Genomic DNA, 22,638 nt, shown 5'->3' with positions numbered 1-22,638 from the left:
CACCTGGGCCAGAGCCGCTCCCCTCCCTCGCACACTGACACCTGGGGAGGGAGTGAGGAAGACAGAGTGAAGGCACACGAGTCATTGTCTTGGAGCTGAGATAAAACAGGCACGAGTCCTGAGCTGCCACAGGCCAGTCAGAGAAGTCGCCTCCCTTCCCTTTCTGAGGAGGCTAGAAGTAAAATGTACACAACGACTGAGCTGCCAGGAGGCACATCCACCGTATGGGCATCTGGACAAGCCAAGGTTCATGTTAATATCGGCTTTGCAGCAACATCAAGTGTGGCGGTCAAGGTGCAATTTCACATCAAGATATGTTCTTACAACATCCGAGTCCTCAGGCTCCTAAAGCAGTCAGAAGAGAAGCGAACAGAAGCAGCCTTTCCCCAGATAGCCTCAGCCTGGCAAGAGCCAGATAAGAGGTCCCTGCAGGCACTGCCTCCACATCTGTCCTCACGGCCTCTCTCCTTGGCAGGGAGGAGGACAGGTGAGGCCACCCACTCCGAACACCTGCCAAATGGCAAAGGTGGCGCTGGTTTATAAGGGGATGAAAGTCAACAAACACCCGCATCTCTCCCAAATCCCTCCCTTCCGGAATATCCCTGCCCTCCTGGAACCTCACCCTGGGGGGCTGGGGGAGGAAGGGGGCCTTATTGGCAGGATGAAGCCGTGACTGGGCCAAGCCCTTGTAGCAGCTGAAGGTAACTTATTCTTGGGACCAGACAGGCATGTGTAGGTGTCTGGCACCCAGGGCCCTGATGCTCACGTTCCGGTAGTCCTACCAGCAACCCCAGTTCACCTCTCTCGGGTCTCTGTGGGCAGGGACAGAAAGCTCCTTCCTTCCTGCGCTGAACACACACCCTTGGGCATCAACATAAGGGCTAGCTGAGCTGGAGGTGTGGAGAGGGATGAGCTCCTTCCAGGTCCTCCCAGGCAGCGCTGCCTTGGTCTCTGAGCCATGTGAGGCCTGGGCAGGACTCTGCCTTCCTTACAGAATGCTGGGGTCTGTGTGGGGCTGGAGAGAGTTGGGTGACCTTCCCAGGCACCACTGGAGTTGGGACACAGAGGCCAGAGTTCTCCAGGCCTGGATGGGGAGAGGGGGGATCAGAAAGGGCCCTCCCAGGAGCCCCCACTTTTGCTCTGGGGGCACACATGAAGGTCCCCCATGAGCATGAGATGCTGAGGCACTGAGTCCATCTTGGTGGCTCTCCTGTTTTCCTCATCCCCATCGCTGGCTCTGGAATTAAGCAAGGGCTACTTCTGGGCAGCCTGAATGCTGCCCATGCTCCCCCTGAAGGTGGCAACAAACCCACTGGGCTCTGACGGAGAAGCACCGAGAAGGACTTAGAGCTGTGCTGACCACCAGGGCCACCCAAGGCCGAAGCTACTGAGCACTGGAACATGGCTGGCTCAAACTGAGGTGTGCTCAAGCGTAAAACACACCAGGTTTCAAAGACTTGGTGTGTGGCCCAGTGCTGAGGTAGGCGGATTACTTGAGGCCAGGAGTTTGAGATCAGCCTGGCCGACATGGCAAAACCCCATCCTTACTAAAAATACAAAAATTAGCTGGACGTGGTGGCATGCGCCTGTAGTCCCAGCTACTAGGGAGGCTGAGGCAGGAGAATTGCTTGAACCCAGGAGACGGAAGTTGCAGTGAGCTGAGATTGCACCACTGCATTCCAGCCTGGGTGACAGAGTGAGACTCTGTCTCGGGAAAAAAAAGAAAAAAAGATTAGCATGGAAAAGGAACGTAAAGTATCCCACTTGTCATTTTTTTCATGATTACATGTTGAAAGATATTTTTGATACGGTAAGTATTTTATCAAAATGAATTGAACTTCAAGATGTCGCTAAAAATTAAAAGTTTCCCCAGGTGGCTGGCATTGTATTTCTATGGGCGTCTCAGTGGGGGTTTCCTGTGCTGGGGGTCTGTGGGCTGTGCATACCTGGGAAGCACCTGAGATGCTGAGGATTTGAAAGATTTCCCCCTTCTGCCACCAACCTCGGTCCAGGACTCCTCACTCTAACCCTATCACCTGCCCTGACTTGCATGGGGACACTGAAGACCTAGGGTGGAGCTGCGACGCTGCACCAATCCTTCTGGAAAAGCCCAAGGACAAATGGACTCTGAGTGCCCTCGGGCTGTGACCCCCAGGGCAGCCTGACCTGGCGAGGGAGGCACTGGCTGGGTCTGCAATGCTATGGAACTGGCCTGTGGTCCTGGGCCACCATCAGAGGGACATCTCTATAAGGGCATGAGCTGGAACAGAGGCTCTCAGGAGCCATGGAGGGCCCTGCCCAATGGTCCCTGCCCAGAAGCCCCCACCCCAAGCCCACTCATCCCCTTCTACAGGGCCTGGAAGGGATGAGGAGTATGGGGACACGCATCCACTAGGGTCAGACTGCATGCGGCACACTCCTCCTCCCTAATCCCTTTGGGTGCCCACATACTGAGTTGGGCACACATACTCAGAGCCATGACCCTGAGGGCCAAGGGTGAAGGGTCTTCCCCCAGGCATGGGCCCCTAGGCCTTTCCCATGTGCCAGTGCTGAGCTGTGCCTTGGCAGGGCTGCTTCCTGGAGAGCTGCCCCCGCAACTCTCTGACCTCTGAACCTGGCTCCAGATGTCCCTGAGGCCAGGGAGCCCCAAGGCCCATGCCATTCCCTGCTCCCCATGTGTGGCTCTGGCTCTGACACTGGGAGGTGGAGGCCATCCATCACGGTGGCTGTCTGGGAGTGGCACTCTTTTCCAAGCAAAGAATCAACACGCCAAGGCTAATGATAATGAATGGCTGGTTGTGTGCCCATCACCAGCTCAGGCACTGACACTCCAGGCGGGGAACAGGACTAGGGGAGGACTTGGCGCCAGCTCCCTCCTTCACCAACGCTTAGCCCTCTGAGGGCGCCGGGCTGCAGGGGTCTCTGGCTTTAGCTGGGCTGTCAGAAGGGGTGGGTGAGCAACACCAGCCTGAGCAGAGAACCACTGGAGACCAGCCTCTTGGCCCTAAAACAGGGGGAGGTGACTGGGTATTTGTTCCTTAAATAACCAGACCAACCATGGCAAAAGGAGACCCACATTTGCAGGCTGGAGGTAGAAGAGCCCAAGGATCCTGCAGCCTAGAGGTGTGAGCGACACCAGGACACAGTCCTGGCTTGGAAATGGCCAAGTTACACTGGACACAGCTCCTGAATCTGCCACTTAATTGTGTAATTTTGGGGCAAATTGTTTCATCACCTTTAAAAACGCAGATGAGGCCGGGCATGGTGGTTGATGCCTGTAATCCCAGCACTTTGGGAGGCCGAGGTGGGTGGATCACCTGAGGTCAGGAGTTTGAGACCAGCCTGGCCAACATGGAGAAAACCCATCTCTACTAAAAATACAAAAATTAGCTGGGTGTGGTGGCCCATGCCTGTAATCCCAGCTACTCGGAAAGCCGAGGCAGGAGAATCACTTGAGCCTAGGAGGCGGAGGTTGCAGTGAGCCAAGACTGTGCCACTGCACTCCAGCCTGGATGACAGAGCAAGACTGTCTTAAAAAAAAAAAAAAAAAGAGATGATTGTAGGAACGCTGAAGGGTTGGAGTGAGATAGGGCAGTGCTGCGTTGGTAAAGCCTGGCTCGCACCAGTCGCTCAGAAAGCTGCACGTGCCGTCTATCGTTGCAGAAACCCATTGCCCCTGCTGAAAGCCCAGTTCCCAGGCAAGCAGGAAAAACTGTCAGTGCTGAGTTCTCATCTAGCTCCCCTTGTGCTCTAATGATGGTGACTGGATGATACTAGTGACCCCGCCTTCCTGGCCAGGTCAAGCTGCTGTCAGAACAGTTCCCAGGAATACCCCATCATTGGCCTCAGCTAACCTTTGGGGCTCTGGGGGTCAGGCATGGGGAGGGGGGCAAGGAGGACCCCAACAGGCTGCTCACCCCTGCTCTGCCAACCAGAGGGACCCTCAGTTCCTCCTCTTACGCTCCTGTCCACTCCCACCACCGCCAGCATCTTTAAGGCCCCTCAAGGCCAAGCAATCCCCACCACTCCACATCTGGGGCCTCCCGGTGTGTGCCCTCTCCGGGAGGGACTAAAGGACACAGGGTCTTTGGAGCCTGAGCTGGCCCATCCTTCCTGGGGTGGCACCTACCTGTGCTTGGGCTGTGGTGAGGGTGAGGGCTTTGCCTGGGAAGAGCTCCCTTAGGGACTATGGGAAGTCCCCACATGGATGTGCCAGGCACCAAAAGCATCTTGGCCCTGGGTCTGGTTTTCATTTCAGACCTGTAGGGCATCCAGCATATGCCAGCTTTGCCTAGCAACTCACCCACCACTCACTTGGGTTTCTGCTGAAAGGAGGGAGTCTAAAGCCAGCTGATCTTCCCATGTGGGCCAGCTCCTGTGTTTTCTGGAGGATTCTAGCTTTGTTCACTCCTCACCCTGGGAGAAGAGAGGAGCGCTGAAACAACCAGCTTTACAGGACTAGGTTCTATCCTGCGGCTAAATTATTTAGCCCAAAGGACTGACAGCAGAGTCTCCCTCTCCCCAGAGTGGCAGCAGGCGGCGGCAGCCTGGTGAAGGGCAAGTGTCTGAGCCTCTGGAGCAATCAAGCCTTCTGTCGGAAATCACGGGCTCTGGCCTTTCATCCTTCCACTTTCCCACACCCTCAGAGCCTGGCAGGTGGTGCCTGGGAGGGCAGGGTCTCAATTTTTCATTCTTAAGTTGTCAGAGCAAGCTCAGTGTGCAATCATTGGGAAGGCAGGGCCCCTGGCTGCTGGCTGACTAATCTCCTTCCTGGAGATTGGAAACATAAAATTTCAGGCGCTGCCACCTTTCCGGCAGGCTGCTCAGCCCTTTCCTCTCCAGCAGCCAGTAGATGCCAAGAGAGACAGGAAGGAGAGAGTGAGGAAGATGAGGAGAGGTGGTACCAAGCAAGGATGGGTGGCCCCTCCTGGGTCTGAACGTAACGCTGGAGTGCCAGGGTTGCTGTGGGCCGTGTCAGCCCTGCAGATGTATATGACGGCCTGACTTGCTGCAAGGTTAAGACTCACCCTCCCACATGAAGCCCAGTTCTGCACAGAGGCCATGCCCGTCACCATCGTCGGGTCAGACTCGACCCATTGCCATGAGTGATCTGGGACTTAGTTTCCTTGCCTTGTCAGTGCCGGACAGCTGGGCCACCAACCTCCTGGGCATTGCAGGAGTCTTTGTCTGATAGCTGGATCTGTCCATCTCGGCCGTACATGGATCAGAGCTGATAACAAAGGCTGCTTAGAGGAGAGGTAGGGACGGAAGGGCAACAACCTTTGCTCGGGGCCAAGTGAACTCTCAGGTCAGTTCTGACTGATGCTAAGGAAGGGAGTAATTTGGCGGCACATGGCTGGCTGTTCGCCAGCAAGTGTTCATTAGTTGCCTACTTTACCTTAAAACAAACACTGGGTTCCTCTCCTATAAATGGGCCTCTGTGCATTTGCAAAAAGAACTTCTAGAAAACCAAGAATAAAATTAAGACCAAAATGAAACATATACAAAAGGTTTTTCAAGATTCCCTCCACTGGGAGTGTAACCAGTCATGGCTGGACACGGAACAGCCCAGGAGAGCCCTGGACGGTGGCCCAGTTGGAGGGTGGGCAGGGCTGCCACAGAGACCCGGGCCGTGCAGGGCTGCTGACAGCAGGGTGGCGTGGTGCTGGCATATGAAGCTGTCTGGATGGATGCACAGGGGTCATTTTGGGGGGACCTTCTGGGACCTCTGAGAGGCACTAGTTGAGTGGCTGTGGAGGAATTCCAACGCCAACCTGGCAGCAGTGGGCACCAGATGGCCCAGACACAAGACCCCTGGCTGCCGGTGGTGACGGATCAGCGCAGTCCCACTGGGAGGCAGTCTGCAGGGATCAGTCATGGGTTTGGGGACAGGTAAACACCAGAAAGCCTCATGTCCCCAGGTGAGGACTTCCTCTTGGGGGCCTCACCTGCCACCACCACCACGTCCCACCTTTCTCTGTCGGCTTGGAAAACAAATCTGGGGCAGGTGCTGAGGGAGGTGGAGAGAGCGGGGCAGAGAACTTCATGGAGCAGGCTCAAGTTCATCCACAAACGCCTGGAGAGGACGGTGTCTGACCCACTTTGAGGGGAACACAGATGCAAAAAGAGAGTGTGTGGTGTCTGTTCTGCATACACAATCAGAGGGAAGGGAACCCTGCGGTCCTCGGTAGGCCAGGCCCGAGGAGGGCTGTGGCTCCAGAGCAGCCTTTATTAGAAAGGATCGGGTTTTTAACAACCCCAAATGGGGCGCCCTGTGCCGAGCCAGCTGTTCATGGGAGACGCCTGCAGGCATCTGCCGGGGAAAGTTGGTAATGGAACTAAAGTAATGAAGCTGCCATGGCCCCTGCCAGCCCGAGAGTTCCATGCGGTGAGGCGGGGGCAGCCTCTAGCCATCGGCTTAGGTGCTCAGGCTTGGGCTCTGAAGTCCCTGCGCTGGGCCTGTGAGCACAAAGAACATCCTCTGTGCTGCGTCTCCCCTCAGCATCCCTGGTCTACCTGTGGGGCTGGCAGAGGCTAGAGCCCCTGCCCCTCTGTGAGATGGGCCTGCCTTTCATTCTCCCAGCTCAGAGCTTCTTCAAAGTGCGTGCGAGTAGATGCTGGGGGTGGCGGAGCAGACAGGGCTCCTCTCCAGGCTCCACAGCTGGGATGTGGTGAAGGGGAGGTTGCCCAGAGCCAACCTGGATGCTTCTAGATCTCACCGTGAAACCCGTGTGGACACCCAGTGCCATGCTCTCTTGAGGTAGCTGAGGTCATGTCCCCGGTCTCATGGCCAGCCCCCAGAGAGGCTCATCTTGAGGCCACTCTTGGGCTGACCAAGATGATGCTGGAGGCGGTCACACTCACTGTGGCTCCCCTCTGCGCACTGCGCAGGTGCTGTGCTAACAACAAGGTCCCAATCGAGGCCTCGCTGACACTGCACAGACAAGGAACCTGGCGGAGAAGACCCGATCCATCTGCCCACATTGGGAGTAAACGCCAGCTGTCCCACATGGGGGGCGGGGGGAACAAGGCAAGGAGGTCCAGCGTGACCTCCAGTAGGTGCGCCACCGGAGACCTGATTGCTTAAGAATCTGCGGCGGCGGCCGGGCGCGGTGGCTCAAGCCTGTAATCCCAGCACTTTGGGAGGCCGAGACGGGCGGATCACGAGGTCAGGAGATCGAGACCATCCTGGCTAACACTGTGAAACCTCGTCTCTACTAAAAATACAAAAAAACTAGCCAGGCGAGGTGGCGGGCGCCTGTAGTCCCAGCTACTCGGGAGGCTGAGGCAGGAGAATGGCGTAAAAATCCGGGAGGCGGAGCTTGCAGTGAGCTGAGATCCGGCCACCGCACTCCAGCCCGGGCGACGAGACTCTGCCTCAAAAAAAAAAAAAAGAATCCGCGGTGGCCACCTGGGGCTGAGCCAGCCAGGTGGGCCAGGGCCAGAGCTAAAGCCTCACTGCTGGGGACAGCACGCCAAGACCCTCCTTCCCCATGTGGATTCAGAAGTATCTGCCACCCAGGCATCCCACACTGACCAATCCAGTCTCCCCAGAACTTATTTGGGGAGCACAAGAAATGAACAGACACTATCACATGTCATCCATGCTTTGAGTTTTCCTGGACAAGTGGTTATTTACAAAGGCTATTTAACCCTTTCAGTGCCATTCTGGCAGAACGAGGGGGCTTCCGAGGCTACTAAAGGGGAGGAGGGCAGAGCAGAGCCCCTTAGAGGAGCTGGCCCGAAGGCTCCTCAGCACAGCTCCGGGGCCTGCAGTCTCCTCCGGCCTCGTTTCAACAGATGGCAGAACTAATTCCTAATTAAGCCCAAGAAAGTTTCCGGCTCAGCACATTTATTTATGATTTTCCGGTCCCTTTGGTGCTCATTCTTCCCCTTTGTCTTCCTGGAACCCAAGCCAGCTTATTTCCAACCCTGAGCTCCCCACTTGGTTATGGGGAATGCATGGCCTCATCTGGGGAGAGAGGAGAGGAAGGGGTGCGGCGGGAGTGTGGGAAGGAGGGAGGGGTGTGTGGGAAGGAGGGAGGGGTGTGTGAGACTCGGTCACACAGCTGCTTTTAAGACAGAATGAAAAGGGAGTTTGTGGCGAACTGACAACTTGGCACAGACTTGAGAGGACAAATAGGCCTTTGAGGTCACTGCCTTTAGGGTGGTTCTCGAAAAACTGCCTGGGGTGAGCTTGGCCCAGAGGCGAGAAACCCTCGTGGGGTCAGGGGCTGCCAGTTTTGTTTTGTTTGGTGGTTCCAGGGAGACCTCCATCCCCTTCCTCCCCTCCTGAGCCCCGCTGCGGCCTGGGGCTGAGAGGGGAACACACCTTCCGCCAGCGCTAGGAAGAAAAATGCCCCACTGGCTCCAGTGCTGGCTGCTGGGGATGGAACCCTAGACCCAGCTGTGCTTCAGAGTTTACCTAACTGGACAGTTTTTCTTCTGGCAAGAGGGCTGTGTCACAGAAAGGTTTGCTTGTTAAACCCAGAGGTCTGAGTCTTTCATGGAGAAAAATCACTGCCTCTGCTGTCGCCCCCAGCAGCACTCTGGAGAAAAGGTTTGCCTGAGAGGCTCCTGACATTTGATTATCTCTTGGATCAAAAGGAAAAGAGAGGCAGATGACTTGCTAAGACAACAATGTCAAGACAACAATGTCACCACCAAAAAAACAAGTGCTGTCGACCTTCACGAGCTGGTCTCCACCTCGGGCTCCTGATGCTGCCAAGAGCCTCTCTTGAGGCCACTGTCACCTGCTCCGCAGCACTGCAGGGCCCTGGGAGACTCAGGGTGGGAGACCTCGGGGTGGGAAGGGGCTGGGGGAAACAGGAGTCGATTTTCTAAAGCAACTGCCAAGTCTACTGTGAGCCTCGGGGGAAGCAGTGTCTCCAACAGCAGAATGGCAAGGGGTCCGGGCTGTCCCCAGCCGCCTTCCAGGACCCCGGGGCCCTGCTGGCCACAGAACTCAGCTCCTCCTCTGACTGATGCAGGGGTACAGCTGGTCTCCTGCTCTGAGACAATCGCTCTTTATGTGCCCTCAGCCTCCTGTTCTCCTTTTAACAGTCTTCTCCCTTTCAACAAATGTATTGCTCCCCAGACACGGGGAGGAATCTGTCACCCTGAACAAGTGCAGGGGTCTTTGGAAGCCATCAACTGTCACTATCCTGGGTGTCATCCCCTCTTGGGCTGTTATGCTGGCTAAAGTAGGAGTGTCCCCTCCACCTCTCCCCACCCTGTTCCTGTCCTCCTGGACAAAGGGAAGGAGACAAGAATCAGCTCAGCTTTCTCCATGCCAGCGCCCAAGGGGCCTTTCCGCGTCCCCAGTGCTGAGGGGCAGGTCAAGTGCAGCCAGTCCCACGAAGGGTAGGAGCCAGACCTCGGGGCTACAGGTGTGGCTGCCGGGAGCCACAGGAGCTGGAGCACCAGACTTAGGCCAGGAAGGCAAGGAGGGAGAACAGTTTTCTCCAAATCCTGCTTTACTGAGAAAACTCGTTCTTCGGAGACCACTAGGTTTTACCCACTCGGCCTTACCCAGAGCTCTCAAATACTTCATATAAGCAGAGAAACAGGAAGGGTGGACAGCTGAGCCCTGGTGTTTCTGATCCCTGCTGACTCTGACTTCTGGACACGATCCCTCCTGGCACCCAGGGAGGCTCCATTCTACATCCGTCCTTGGAGCTGGTGGGATCCCCAGGTTCTAAGTAACAATTCCCATCTTCCCCCAGGTAGTCATGTTAATTTAACCTGGGGCTTGGAACTTGTGAGTGCAATCTGGGAACAGCACTCACTGGTGAGTACGTGACCAGACAGACTGAATGGAGCAGACGCAGACTTCCGCCCTGTCCAGGGATGGACAGGTGTACTCCCGTTCCCTTGTGTCAGCTGGATGGCCAAGGACGGGCTTGGCCCAGATGATGTGCCCCTGTGGGGGCCTCACAACTCATCTCCATCCTGTTCTCATCTCCTTGCAAGGACAAACCAAGAGGGCAAAGAAGTTACAGGCTGGTGAGCGTGGCTCAAGACAAGGAAAAACTTCCCAGCACTGACATACACCCCTTAGAGCGGAGTGCGAGCCTCACCCAGTCATGAGCTCTGGGCCCCGAAGGCCACCCTGTGCCCTGTGCTGTACAGCCTGCTCCCAGAGGGGCGAGGCAGGGCTACCTGACTGCTGTGGCCCCTTCCAACTAAAGATGCCAAGACTGCTGTGTATGGAGGCTCCTTACACTGACATACAGGGCTACCTGACTGCTGTGGCCCCTTCCAACTAAAGATGCCAAGACTGCTGTGTAAGGAGGCTCCTTACATCAGGTAATCGCCTGAGTCTGGGGAACCAGGGGAATTGCAGATGTCAAGCTGCTGGAAGTCATTTAGACCAGAAAGTGTCCTCGGCGACCATGACCCACTGCTGAGTCCTGGCATGAAATCAGGATCAGCGTCCACCCCCAGAGTCTGGGTGAGGGTAGAATGGGCAAACGCAGTGGGAAAGGGGGCTGGGGAAGGTGGTCAGGAAGGAGGAGCCCCAACCTTGGCTCCTCTAGAGCCAAGTGCCTCTGTGCTGAGAGGCAGGCGAGCTCCTGGAGCCTGGACACACCCACTCTGTCCAGGCCCCTCTATCAGAACAGCAACAGCCTTCTTAGCTTTTAGATTGAGCAGAAGAGGGGTCCAACGGGCGCCCAAAGCCGTGCTGGCCACAGAGGCCCCACCTGCTCCTGTCCTCCGTCCAGGTGGATCGGCAGCCGGCCCTTTCCCTGAGGTGGCTGGCAGGATGGTGTGGCAGAAGTGGACCAGCCCCCAACCACCAACCTGTCTGGGGGAACCGACTCCCCAGACCGCAGCTGAGGACAATGGCGCTCGTGCTCGGCAGGGTGTCCGTCGGTTAGAAGATGCTGTGGAGGGGGTGTCTTTTCATGCCCTAGTGGCCAGAGACCCAGGGGCAGAGAGTGGCTGCTGCCACAGCCCGCTGGCTTTTATGGTTATGCCACATAGCACACTCACGAAAACGCGGAGCCGCGCTGCTCCCGTACCCTGCAGGGCACAGCCCAACCCAGGCTTTTGGGAGCCCCCCTGCCCGCCTGTGGGTCAGTGGGCACCCAGCATGGTTGTATGAGAAAGAGGCTGGTCCTAGAATCAACAATCCTGGCTCTAGCCCCAGCTCCATCCACACTATGAGACCTCGAAAAAATCATCTTTTTTTGGTGCTAAATTTCCCCAGCAGTAAAAGGCAAGCTGAGTATCTGCCCCTCCTTGTCCTCTGGAAAGGTGGGAGGACCAGAGAGACCTGAGTCAATGGAAACCACAGCCACTCTGCAGCTACGGCTGGGGGCCCTGCACGGCCTCTCGCGAAAGGAGAGGGAAGGGACGAGAGGAGAAAGCGCAGAGACTCGAGCTGTTTCTCAGACTCACCGATCCATCTCATCAGAGAGGTCAGGATCTGCAGGTACTTGGTCTTCTGGACGTCAAAGAAGGTGAATGGTCCGAGGAGGAGAGTGAAGATTGCCTGGGGGATGGAAACAAGAGTAAGGGGGATGCAGGCTGCACTTGCAGACCGTCTGCACGCGGAAGACGCTGCTGCTCATGTGGCCTCCGCCCACAGCTAAGGCCGGGCCTGACTTGGGCACACCTGGACTGGCAGAGGCTCCCTGGGGTCACCTTGGGTAAGTGCCAGCGCCAGGGGTGGAACAAGAGCTCCAGAGTCATGCTTCCCCATGCTTCCCTGCTGCTGCTCACGTGGACTGTGCCGACAATGCTGTGCCTCCTCGGCAAGGCCCAGGTGTTGTTCCAGGGATGGAACATCCTGCTCTCGGCCGGGCGCGGTGGCTCAAGCCTGTAATCCCAGCACTTTGGGAGGCCGAGACAGGCGGATCACGAGGTCAGGAGATCGAGACCATCCTGGCTAACACGGTGAAACCCCGTCTCTACTAAAAATACAAAAAAACTAGCCGGGCGAGGTGGCGGGCGCCTGTAGTCCCAGCTACTCTGGAGGCTGAGGCAGGAGAATGGCATAAACCCGGGAGGCGGAGCTTGCAGTGAGCTGAGATCCGGCCACTGCACTCTAGCCCGGGCGACAGAGCGAGACTCCGTCTCAAAAAAACATCCTGCTCTCTTCAGCAAACACAGATTGAAGACCCATGATGTGCCCACCCTCGAACTGCCCACGAGCATGGGCTAGAGTTGGAATGGCAAGAAGGATCCAAAAGAAGCACCAGCCATGTCTCTGGCTCTCGGTTTACTGGGAAGAAAGGACACAGTGGGGAGGGGCCCCAGGAGCCCTGACGAAGCCTCGCAGGAGAGGACACTTCTTCTGAAGGGCTTGGAGAGGAGTGATCGGGATGTGCATGGGCCACGTTTTTGGCTTCGAGAGAAGGAGAAGCCTGGAGAACAAGAGCCCCTGGCTTTCAGGGCAGGCCCCTTGGAAGTACCCAGGATGACCAAAGAAGGGAGCTGCATCTAGGAAAACCAGGGCAAAGCAGTCCTGGGCTGAGAACGGGACCCAGGCAGAGAAGGGGGTGCTGATCGGCACGGATGCTCTTGTTTCTCTTTGGAGAACAGGGTAAAGTGTTGACTTAAAAAACGAAAGTCAAACTCTGTCTCAGAAAACTGGTCTGTGGGAAATGGGAACCTAAGGAAAATGGGGTGAACGTGACAGAGCAGAAACCGGGGTGTGGGGAAGGTTAGGATTTCCATGCCAAATTGGTTGCTCAGGGAGTGGAGGAATTAAGAGCTGCTCATTGCAGTTAAGATGATGGTACCATTTCCAATCTGCCACTCGGAAGCAGTGTGAGGCATCAGACCTTATTAACATTTACACAGTGCCATTTTATCACGTTCATGCTAATGACGCTCACCAGAGATGTGGCAGGCGGCTTGGAAGCCTGAATGAATGTGGGGAGGGGGCCCACTCAGGGAGTCGGGCTCTGGCCTGTCATCCGGGTGAATGCATCACAGCTGCTCAGCCCTCAGCCAGCCCCTGTGGCTGGCAGGCGGGAACCCCGTAGAAGGGGGACTGAGCCCGCCCTGCACCCTCCCCCGACCTCTGGCCATAAGGAGGGCAGGATGAGGGAGAAGCTGTGACCCCTTATCCAAGTCCATTATCACTGAGAGGATGAGTGACGCAGAGGAGTGAAGTGCCACTTAAGGAAAGGCTCTAATTAGCTGGGCTGGAGGAGGCGACCCGGCAGTCATCAGGCGCGAAGGACTTTGGAAAGAGCTTTCTGCTGGGGGCCTCAGAACTGGCCCTGCTTCCACTCAGGAGAGGGGAAAGAAGTCTTTCTATTAGGCTTGGGGAGCGGGGCGGGGCAGGAGAAGGCAGAGGAAAGGGCTCTCCTCGCAAAAGCAATGGACAGCCTCCGCTGTCCCCTCAGCCCAGGGAGAGGAGCTGGGGACACGGTAACGCATGCAGAACGTTAACTCTGGCAGAGCAGGTCTGTACGCAGCACCATCAGCAAGTCATTTAGGAAAATTACCACTTTAGGGAAACTTTCCACTGATGAATTTCTCTTTTGAAGGATGAAGAAGGAGATGTCAGGTAAAAGAATGCATAAACACAGAGCCACCTGCCACAAATGTTTCCAAGTAACTGTGGTCTGCTGGAAACTGGACTCCTGGTGTGCCCGGGTGTTTGGACAGTTCGCCTCTGACTTCCCGCTGAAATCATGGTCCTCCAGCTGTGGGGGCTGGAGATCTTGGGGGTGGCTTATGTGGGAGGTCAAATCTCATCTCAGAAACCTAAAGACTGGTTTTTAGAAGGTTCTACACCATAAAAATAGAGGGGCAGCAGAACCACCCCCAAAGGCAGGCAGAGAATGCTCCTGCAGGCTGCCTGGGTCCTGTCCTCCAGGGGCCCTGTCCATCTCTGTCCTTGTCCTCGGCAGATGCTTGTCAAGATCCTAGGACACAAAAGGTCTCATTCTGTAAAACCCTGTATGGATGAATCCCAGCCCGCTGAGAGCATCCCTCTATTTAATCAGACGCACCTCTGAAAGGTATTGTAAGTGGTATGTGTGAGGTGTCACTTGAGTGACCAGGAATATGAATCTAGAGGAGTCAAAACGAGGGTTCACACCTGCTTAGTGTTCTCAGACCCAGTCTGAGGACAGTAGCAGGTCTGTCCTCAGCATAGGAACTAGCAATGAAGGACTATTCTGGAAGATCTGGCCAATGGCTGCAACATCCATAGATGGATGATGGTTGGAATGTGGCTTCTTTTTCTTTTAATGCTCAGGAGTACAGACTGACCATAACACTTGGGAAGGCTCAGGGCCCACTTAGTCACAGCAAACATGCACAGACTGCCAAACAGCAGCCCTTCCATGGGGCTGTGAGCTCACGCATCAGAGAGCACCCAGATGAAGACACAGACTGTGAGCTGGGGCTAATTAAGGAACAGGTGTCCTCTGCAAATTACTTAGAGCCAGAACTCAGCAACTGCAGGAGCAGGCTTCCGGAGTGACAAAGGATGAGGACAGAGGTAGTGGCATGCGCGGCCACGCCACGGTGTGGCCGCTGAGGTCTTGCGGAGGGAGGGGGGCAGGAGAAGGAACAGCCCCTGTCTCCAGATGGTCTAGCAGGGGCAGTGTCCATCTCTGAATGCACAACAGTCAAGCGTGGTACTTCGTGTTTTCTTTCCTTTTTGAAAAAGGAGACATAAAAAGCCAAAAGAGACAGCCTACTCTCTTGGGTCTTCCAGTCTAGCCCATATGACACTATAAATTAGCTGGCTCCTGAGCAATTTTCCAACCCCCAAATGCCATTGATCAGTTCAAACTCAGTCTCTGCTCAAGGACTCTTGTAGCCCAACTCATTACAGGAGGCAGAGACACGAGTCGCTGCAGCCAAGCACATTTCTAAAAAAAAAAAAAAAAAAAAAAAAAAAAAGGAAAGAAAAAAGAAAACTCCGATTTCTAATAAAATCTTCAAACTGGTCATGGGAAATAAAGTCCGGATGGACCCAGGAGGGTACAACTGGGTCCGTTCAGATCCTCTTTCTTTTTGGGTCAGTGAGTTTAGATGACACCAGGGGCCCCACAGCAGCCTTGCTGAAGTCTTGATGGAGACAAGGAGGCTCACATCCCCAGGGCACTGCAGGCAATGCTCAGCCACGGCTCTTTCAGAACATTCTGGAGTCTACAGCTCAACAGGGCTGCCTGTCCTCCTGTGTCCCTTACATGCACTGCCCACCTCCAGTTGCCCAGGCTCCAGATTTCCAGCACTTTCTGACTCCTTCGTTGCTTTCTACATTAGGTTCCTGGGGCTGTTATCACAGATGACCACAAACTGGGGGACTTCAAACCACAGATACGTGTTCTCTCCCAGGCCAGAAGTGCCCTCTTGCAAGGCTAGGCTCCCAATAGCACCCCCTACAGGACAGAGCCCAGCTCTAAATACGCATTAAAGATGGGGCTGACAGGGAGGAGCCGTTTCTCCAGATGCCACCAGAAATGAGATTTAAGCACAAAGCAGGGAGTAAAGGGAGCATCTAATCTCATCAGTGACTCAAAGATGTGGGGAAGGGACCCTGCAGCCTCACGGGGACCTGTTGTGGGCTGTGCCTGGAGATTCCCTGGACAGGACGTGGCTTCGCTGAGGACCCGGAAGTACGGACACTTGTGCCTCCTTGAGCAGCCTGGCATCTGGGTACCAAAGGCTCAGTCACCAACTGGAGCCTCCACTTTCCTCTTGGAGTGGTTTGAAACAGACTGAAGAGTCAGCTGCCCAGCGATGGAATGGGAGAAACAAATACTGTGCTACTTCTGAGAATGGATCTTTAAATCAAGAACGCTCAACTCACGCCTGCTGAGGCTGAGCCGTGTCCACCACCTGCCTCCCTCCTCTCCAGCTCTAACCCTACAGCACACGGCACTTACAGAAGAAAGGCTCCGACTCAGCCCGCTTCTGTGTCATATACAAAAGGAGCCCAGGACTGGCAACGTGTTACGGCCTTTGTTTAACTGTACCACACAGGAGCGTGTGAGTGAGGGTGTCAGCATCAGAGCACAGAAGTAAAGCGGGTAGACACTTACCTCCCCATCCCCAAATTTCTCTGCCTATTTAGCTGGTCAGAGAAACAAAACGAAATTTTAAACTTGGTGCCAATCTCAAATTAAACACCCTGTTTAACACGCTGTACAATCTCTGGGTCCTACCCTCTGCCTGCAGATCTGTCAGAGCCAACCCCAAGGCCGCATCTTCCCAGCCACTGGTCCTTTGATCGGGCCTGCCCTGTGCTATCAAAGCTGCCCTGTGATAACATAGCTCCCCAAGCTGCAGCCCCTCCACACTCTGCCAAGTGCTAACACACACGGTTTCATTTCATGCTCATGACCCCCTGCAAGGTCACTGGTGCAGGTGACGATGCCCTCATCTTACTGATGAGGAAACTGTGGGGGCTGGAGAGGTTCAGTGACACAGCCAGAAAGCGGCAGAGGGAGAAGGGACCGTCCCCCTCTCTGGCATCCCGTCCCCACATTTTCAGCCTCATGCCTTCACCCTCCTGCTGGCAAAGAATCTCCCCCGTGACCTTCCTCACTCCTACCCCCTTCTGAGCCCTGTTCAAGTGTCAATCTCCTCTGCAAGCTATTTTAATCGTCCCTGGGGGCTCTTGACTGAATTACCAACACACAGTTGATACCACCTGACTTCATTCTGGTGGGCTCTGAACCGCTGCTTTCTCTTGGGTTGATTTTGTGTCCCCAGCAGAGTGTAAGCCCTTTGAGGGCAAGGACTGCATTCTTGTTTGTCGCAGCACCTAGGAAGGCTTTCAAACGTGGGATGCTCACAAAAGCTTTGTAAAATGTACTGTATTTGGTGGGGGGAGTGCCTGGCAGAGTGGGTGAAGAGGCAGCCCCAGTCTTGCCAACCTGCCTTGTACACGTTTTCCATGCCTCCTGCGGGGGCCAGTGCCTGACCAGGCAAAGCCGGCAGCACGTGGGCAAGAGTCATCTGCTCTGCCTGAAAACAGCACACAGCCAGGGAATAACTCTTTCCAACACAGCTGAGGAATCGACATGTTATGATTTTAGGAAACACACATCAAATCAAAACAGCATGGCTCTGAGTTTACCCACTGGCTTCAGGAAGAATGCTATCCATCCCTCCATGAAGGAGAGAGTGCAGCCGAGAAGAGCCTGGGGTGCCCAGCTCCCCGCCATCACCAGCATCTCCAAGATCTCCACAGGAAGGGGATCAGACCCCGGTGACCTGGGACCACTCTCAGTCTGCTTGGCTCCCAGAGGGGTGGCGTCTTAGAAGACATCTTCACCTAAAGTAAAGAAGCTCAAGTTCTTCAAAGGAGTGATCCTTTCCACTCCTGCTTTCTGGAGACAGTAGAGTCAGTGTCCCTAATAGTCACCCACCGCCACCCACCAAAACGCTTACAAGACAAAACTAAAACCCCAAGTGCTGGAAGGAGATGCAGTGGGCTGCAGATTCCAACTGGAACTTAGACTTTGATGAAATTCAACAACACTCACAGTTCCATCTCAGTTCCCTCAAAAAAGGGGAAAGAAGACAGAGGGGCTACTTCCCTGGTAGAAAGGGGAGACAGGAGGCCGGGCATGGTGGCTCACACCTGTAATCCCAGCACTTTGGGAGGCCAAGGCGGGCAGATCACCTGAGGTCAGGAGTTCAAGACCAGCCTGGCCAACATGGCCAAACCCCGTCTCTACTAAAAATACAAAAATTAGCCAGGCGTGGTGGTGTGCACCTATAATCCCAGCTACTCAGGAGGCTGAGGCAGCAGAATGGCTTGAACCCAGGAGGCAGAGGTTGTAGTGAGGTTGTGGTAAGCTGAGATCACGCCATTGCATTCCAGCCTGGGTGACAGAGCGAGATCCTGTCTCAAAACAAAACACCCACAAGAAAGGGGAGACAGGAGAATGAGGGGCTGAAGTGAGGGCTGCAACAAAGGACAAATGTCTTAAGAACTTTCTGAGCAACGCCACACCAAAACTAAGCCACGGGACAGAGAGTGACGCACAGTTACCCTCTGCACCAAGTGACAGAGAAAACACCTGGAAGGGCAGCCGTCAGCTGACTGTTGATTCCCAGGAGAGGGTCCCTCCCAGCTCTGCCTCCTGAGTGAGACTTGAAAAGTGGGCAGTGTCCCATGGAGACAAATGCCAGTGGCCGAAGCAGCCAGCAGTGACCAGGGAAGCACGCAGGCGATGCTTTTGTTCTCATCCTGGAGCAGCAAGAAGGCTTGGAACCGACGTGGGGCGGGGCAGGGGAGTGACACTGTGACCCGCTGGCTTCCATGAACACTACTGAGGCAGTGGACTAGTTGGTTACTACGTGGGCAGTTCTCTAAATGTGTGCTTATTTCTTTCCCTCTAAAAATATGAGGCTTTTTTGGTTTTGGCTTCCACGGTGTAGTGAGATGGAGTTTCTAGAGCCAAGAATTCGGGCACCAGCAGCTTTCTCTTCACTCCTGCTGTCAGCTCTCGGAGTTTCAACATGGGAGGCCAGCAGGTCCACCCTGAGCCTTCTCACTCCAGGGCTAGGGGCTGATGGGGATTTCTGTTAAGGTAGCAGGGGTGACAGAGGCACTTCTCAAACAGCAGCAAGCCTTGAACGGTTGAAAAGGGCTATGCTAAACGTACAGGAACCTGTGGGGGCTGACCACGGAACGCTGGGGCTTGGAGTGAGGAGGGCGCAGGAGGGCTCATCTGGGCGGAGGTGGAGTACACAAACCGCACAGCCGAGCTCCCTAATCCTGGGGGTTATTTCAAGCGATAAAAGAAAGGATCCCCCAGACTCCAGGGCTGCTCTTGGTGGGTACAAGGGGTTAAGAGTTAATTGGGGTTAATGGCAACTCAGCATGAACCCATCCCTAAATGGGAAGTGAACTTTCAACATGTCCTTGAAGTGTAGTGAAGAAATGTTCAAGGATTCTATTTTTATTTCTCAAGTGGCTGTGAACATTTTGGTTTGGAAGTTTTTATTTTCTCAACTCGAATTACAGTATCTGGGGATTTACCCACAGGAAGGTGAGTTCTGAGGCAGTGTGGGTCAGCGGAAGGACCACAGGCTTCAGGGTCATGTGGCTAGGGTGGGATTTGCGTCCTGATGTCCCTGCTAACTGCGAGACCCTTCAAGTTCCTGAACCCCTCAAACCATGCAGCGTGTGCACAGAAGACATTCAACAGACATGAGCGAGGCTTCCTGACCCCGTGTCAGCACACACCAGATCATCACTCCCGTCCAAACATCTCGGTGGAGAACGCAGCACTCCTGAAGCCAAGCAAGGAGCTCCATCCAAAGAACGTAAGAATGTTGTCAATACTATTCTTCGTTGTTTTTTTTTGTTTGTTTGTTTTTGAGGCACTGTCACACAGGCTGGAGTGCAGTGGTGCGATCACAGCTCACTGCAGCCCTGAACTCCTTGGCTCAAGTGATCTGCCCGCCTAAGCCTCCCGAGTAGCTAGGACTACAGATGCATGCCACCACATCCTGCTAATTTTTTTTTTTTTTTTTTTCCAGAGATGGGGGTCTCATTATATTGCCCAGGCTGGTCTCAAACTGCTGGCCTCAAGTGATCATCCTGCCTCGGCATCCCAAAATGCTAGGATTACAGACGTGAGCTACCATGCCTAGCCCCAATACTATTCTTTTCCTTTTTCTTTTTTTGAGGTAGTCTCACTCTGCCGCCCAGGCTGAAGTGCAGTGGTGTGATCTTGGCTCACAGAAACCTCCACCTCCCAGGCTCAAGCGATTGTCCTGCCTCAGCTGCGTATGCCACCATGCTTTGCTAATTTTTGTATTTTTAGTAGAGACAAGATTTCACCCATGTTGGCCAGGCTAGTCATGAACTCCTGACCTCAAGTGATCTGCCTGTCTCGGCCTCCCAAAATGCTGGGATTACAGGCCTGAGCCACCATGCCTGCCTCCCGACCGATACTATTCTACTATTCGTTCGTTTGTTTTTTGGTTTTTTGAGACAAGGTCTCGCTCTGTTGCCCAAGCTGGAGTGCAGTGGTGTGATCATGACTCACTGCAGCCTTGACCTCCTAGGCTCAAGCCATCCTCCCACCTCAGCCTTTTGAATAGCTGAGATTACAGGCGTGTGCCACCATGCCTGGCTAATTTTTGTATTTTTTGTAGAGACAGGGTCTCACCATGTTTCCCAGGCTGGTTTCAAACTCCTGAGCTCAAGCAATCTGCCTTCCTTGGCCTCCCAAAGTGCTAGGAGTCCAGGCTTAAGCCATGGTGCCCAGCCCTAGTACTATTTTCATTTGACTTCCATGATCTCCGCCCAAGTTCAACTATAGTACAAATGCTCGTTAGGACAGTCCAAGTTCTTCCGACCAAACACAGAGGATCATTCACCGTGCAGAAGATGTCTGCCAGAGAAAGAGAGCAGGAGCCGTGTCAGAAACCATGTCGGCAGCCTGTGTGTACCAAATCCCACGAACCACTGTCACGGCTTATTTGCCAAAACTCTGTGACGAGAGGCACCATGCCATCTAGAGGAGGTCGTCCGAATTCTGCGGATGACCGCACTTTCACAAGGAACTATATAAGGATGAGCTTCCTAAAACGTTCTCAACAGGGCAGGGGGGTGAGCAGCGCCCCTCCTGAAGACCAGCCCAGGAATGGGCTGATCCAGAGCCTGGGAGGGGATGGGATTTGTGCCAGGACAGGCTGTTGGGTTCTAGACACCAACCCAAGCATGACAGACAGTGCCCCGCCAGTTCTCAGATACTGTGTACCTGATGCAGAGTAAGTAATGAGGACAGGCGGAGGCTGGCTGCCTCCCTCAGCGCACGTCCCTCTCTGCAGCAGTGATTAGTGTCAGCCCAACATCTGCCATAAGGCACTGTTTGAACAAGTTACCATGGTCCCTTGTCCCTGGTTCCCCCTGATCTTCCCAAACCCTTCAACTAGAAGGTCCTTGGGATATGCCTGCTGAATAGACTCCAAGTTTGAAAGATTCAGGTGATGACTGAAGATAGAATTGATGGCTGACGCCCAGATGACTTGAAAGAAGTGGGTGCCCCTAGTGCATTAGAGATCAGCTCTATGCATCTGGTCACTGGGTCACCACCTTCTTCAGTAGAAAACCATGGCTGCTCACGCCAAGCTGGTAGCCTCATTCTGAACGAGTGAGTGGAGAGACGGAAGATCTATAGCTCTTCCCAAAGGTGGGAGGACACTGAGTCTCCAGGCAGACTCAATCATGAACCAAAAATGAAGGTCCCAGCAGGGTGTTCTAAAGCAGCCACCAAGCTACAAAGCAGAGAAAAGAAACCAAATCCATGCAGCAGGAGCTCAGCAACCAGGGGCTGGTCGGGAGGAAAGACCTGTCTCTCTGTCCGGCTAGCGGAGATAAGGATGAACTCTGGGCACCTTCTCGGTACAGGTACAGACTGGCCAACAGTGGGGTGCCTGTGCTACCTCTGCTCAGATACTTGTGCAAATGTTATTTGACTCTGATGCTGGGGAGCCTGGAAGAATGATTTCAGGGAGAAATAAACCAGGGTAAAGGTGGATGGATGGTCTCTTTTATGCAATGTTACCCCCTGGACCTGGGGGGCCAGGGTTCTCAAGCAGCCCTGGTGCACCGCCTACCTGAGCTGTTGCAGGTTCAGAACACCACCTCCCAGGATGCAATGTTAGCCTGTTTGTGGCTGGGAAGGAGGCAGCTTGAAGGGGATGTGTGAGAGCTTCCCGCACAGAACTGAAGCAGCACCCGCTCTGGGAGTCTGGCCGTCCCATGGCAGCTGTGACGCAGGCTGCATGGGATGAGAGCTCCCTGGACTCCCCTGTGCTGGCTCCGAGAAAGACAGGGAGAGCTGGATAGCACGGGACAGTCCAGAGCCACTGGGGCATCGCTCAGGACTCCTGAGGAGCCTGGGGGAGTCTGCTCTGAGGCTCAGCCCTGTCAGCAAGGAGACAACCAGAGGCATCTGGAAGGCAGTTCTTGGGTTTGCTGTTACTCCCTGAACACTGGCTGAAGAGCCGCCTTTGAATGTTTGACAGCTGAAAACCTTCCCAGGTCCCTTCCTCAAACCTCTGCTTCCCCCTTTTTAAGGCAAGTGGAAACAGAGCCAAGAAAAACCCACATAACTTCCTTTTCTGAACCACCTCCTCTGAACACTCCGTACCCCTACTTAAATGACACGCTGAATTTCTTAGAGACCTGAGGTTTGTAACCTATCTTTACTGGAGCTCTGGGAGGCAACAAAATGAGCATCCTCTCTCTAACCCCTTGATGGTAGAAAAGGAACATCAGGAAGCTTCCTATCAGGCAGAGTGTGGCTCATAGGAGCCCATGTGTGGGAGGCATGTGGGGGAAGGCGCCACCTGGGAGGGAACCTACTGCCATGACCCACTGGGGGCTCCTGCTGCATTGGGTGGGCAGCCTGGCTGTGACTTGCCAGGAAACTGTGGCCGCTGCAGGAAGGAGCCTGTGTCTGCCCAGAACACATGCTGTGGCCCCCAGGCAGCAGACTCCACCCAACCTTGGAACCAGGAGGAGTCCACACACCTAGTAATACCCTGCCTATTGTCTCCAAGCTTCTAGCTGGGAGCTGGTATTAGGCTCACACTGAAGGGATGCTGGTGGCAAGAGCCCAGCCCCTGAATGTGACACCTTTCTCTACCTTCCCAAGCTCTCCAAGCTTTCCAAGACACTTGAGACTG

The 22,638-nt window shown here is 54.7% G+C and overlaps 1 protein-coding gene across 3 annotated transcripts in view; it reads right to left on the bottom strand.

Moving 5' to 3' along the window:
* Positions 1-22,638, bottom strand: part of TMEM104 (transmembrane protein 104) — a 63,117-nt gene that overhangs the window by 8,860 nt on the left and 31,619 nt on the right. For all 3 annotated transcript variants that reach the window (XM_023211871.2, XM_023211872.2, XM_023211873.2), the window contains one exon: positions 11,404-11,497. In XM_023211871.2, coding sequence (XP_023067639.1) covers positions 11,404-11,497 — 94 coding nt within the window. The remainder of the gene's footprint in view (positions 1-11,403; positions 11,498-22,638) is intronic.

The sequence above is a fragment of the Piliocolobus tephrosceles genome, chromosome 16 (genome assembly GCF_002776525.5).
Source record: "Piliocolobus tephrosceles isolate RC106 chromosome 16, ASM277652v3, whole genome shotgun sequence".
NCBI classification, from domain to species: Eukaryota; Metazoa; Chordata; class Mammalia; order Primates; family Cercopithecidae; genus Piliocolobus; species Piliocolobus tephrosceles.
The sequence above is the reverse complement of the archived record's forward strand: the minus strand, read 5'-3'. Positions and strand labels throughout refer to the sequence as shown.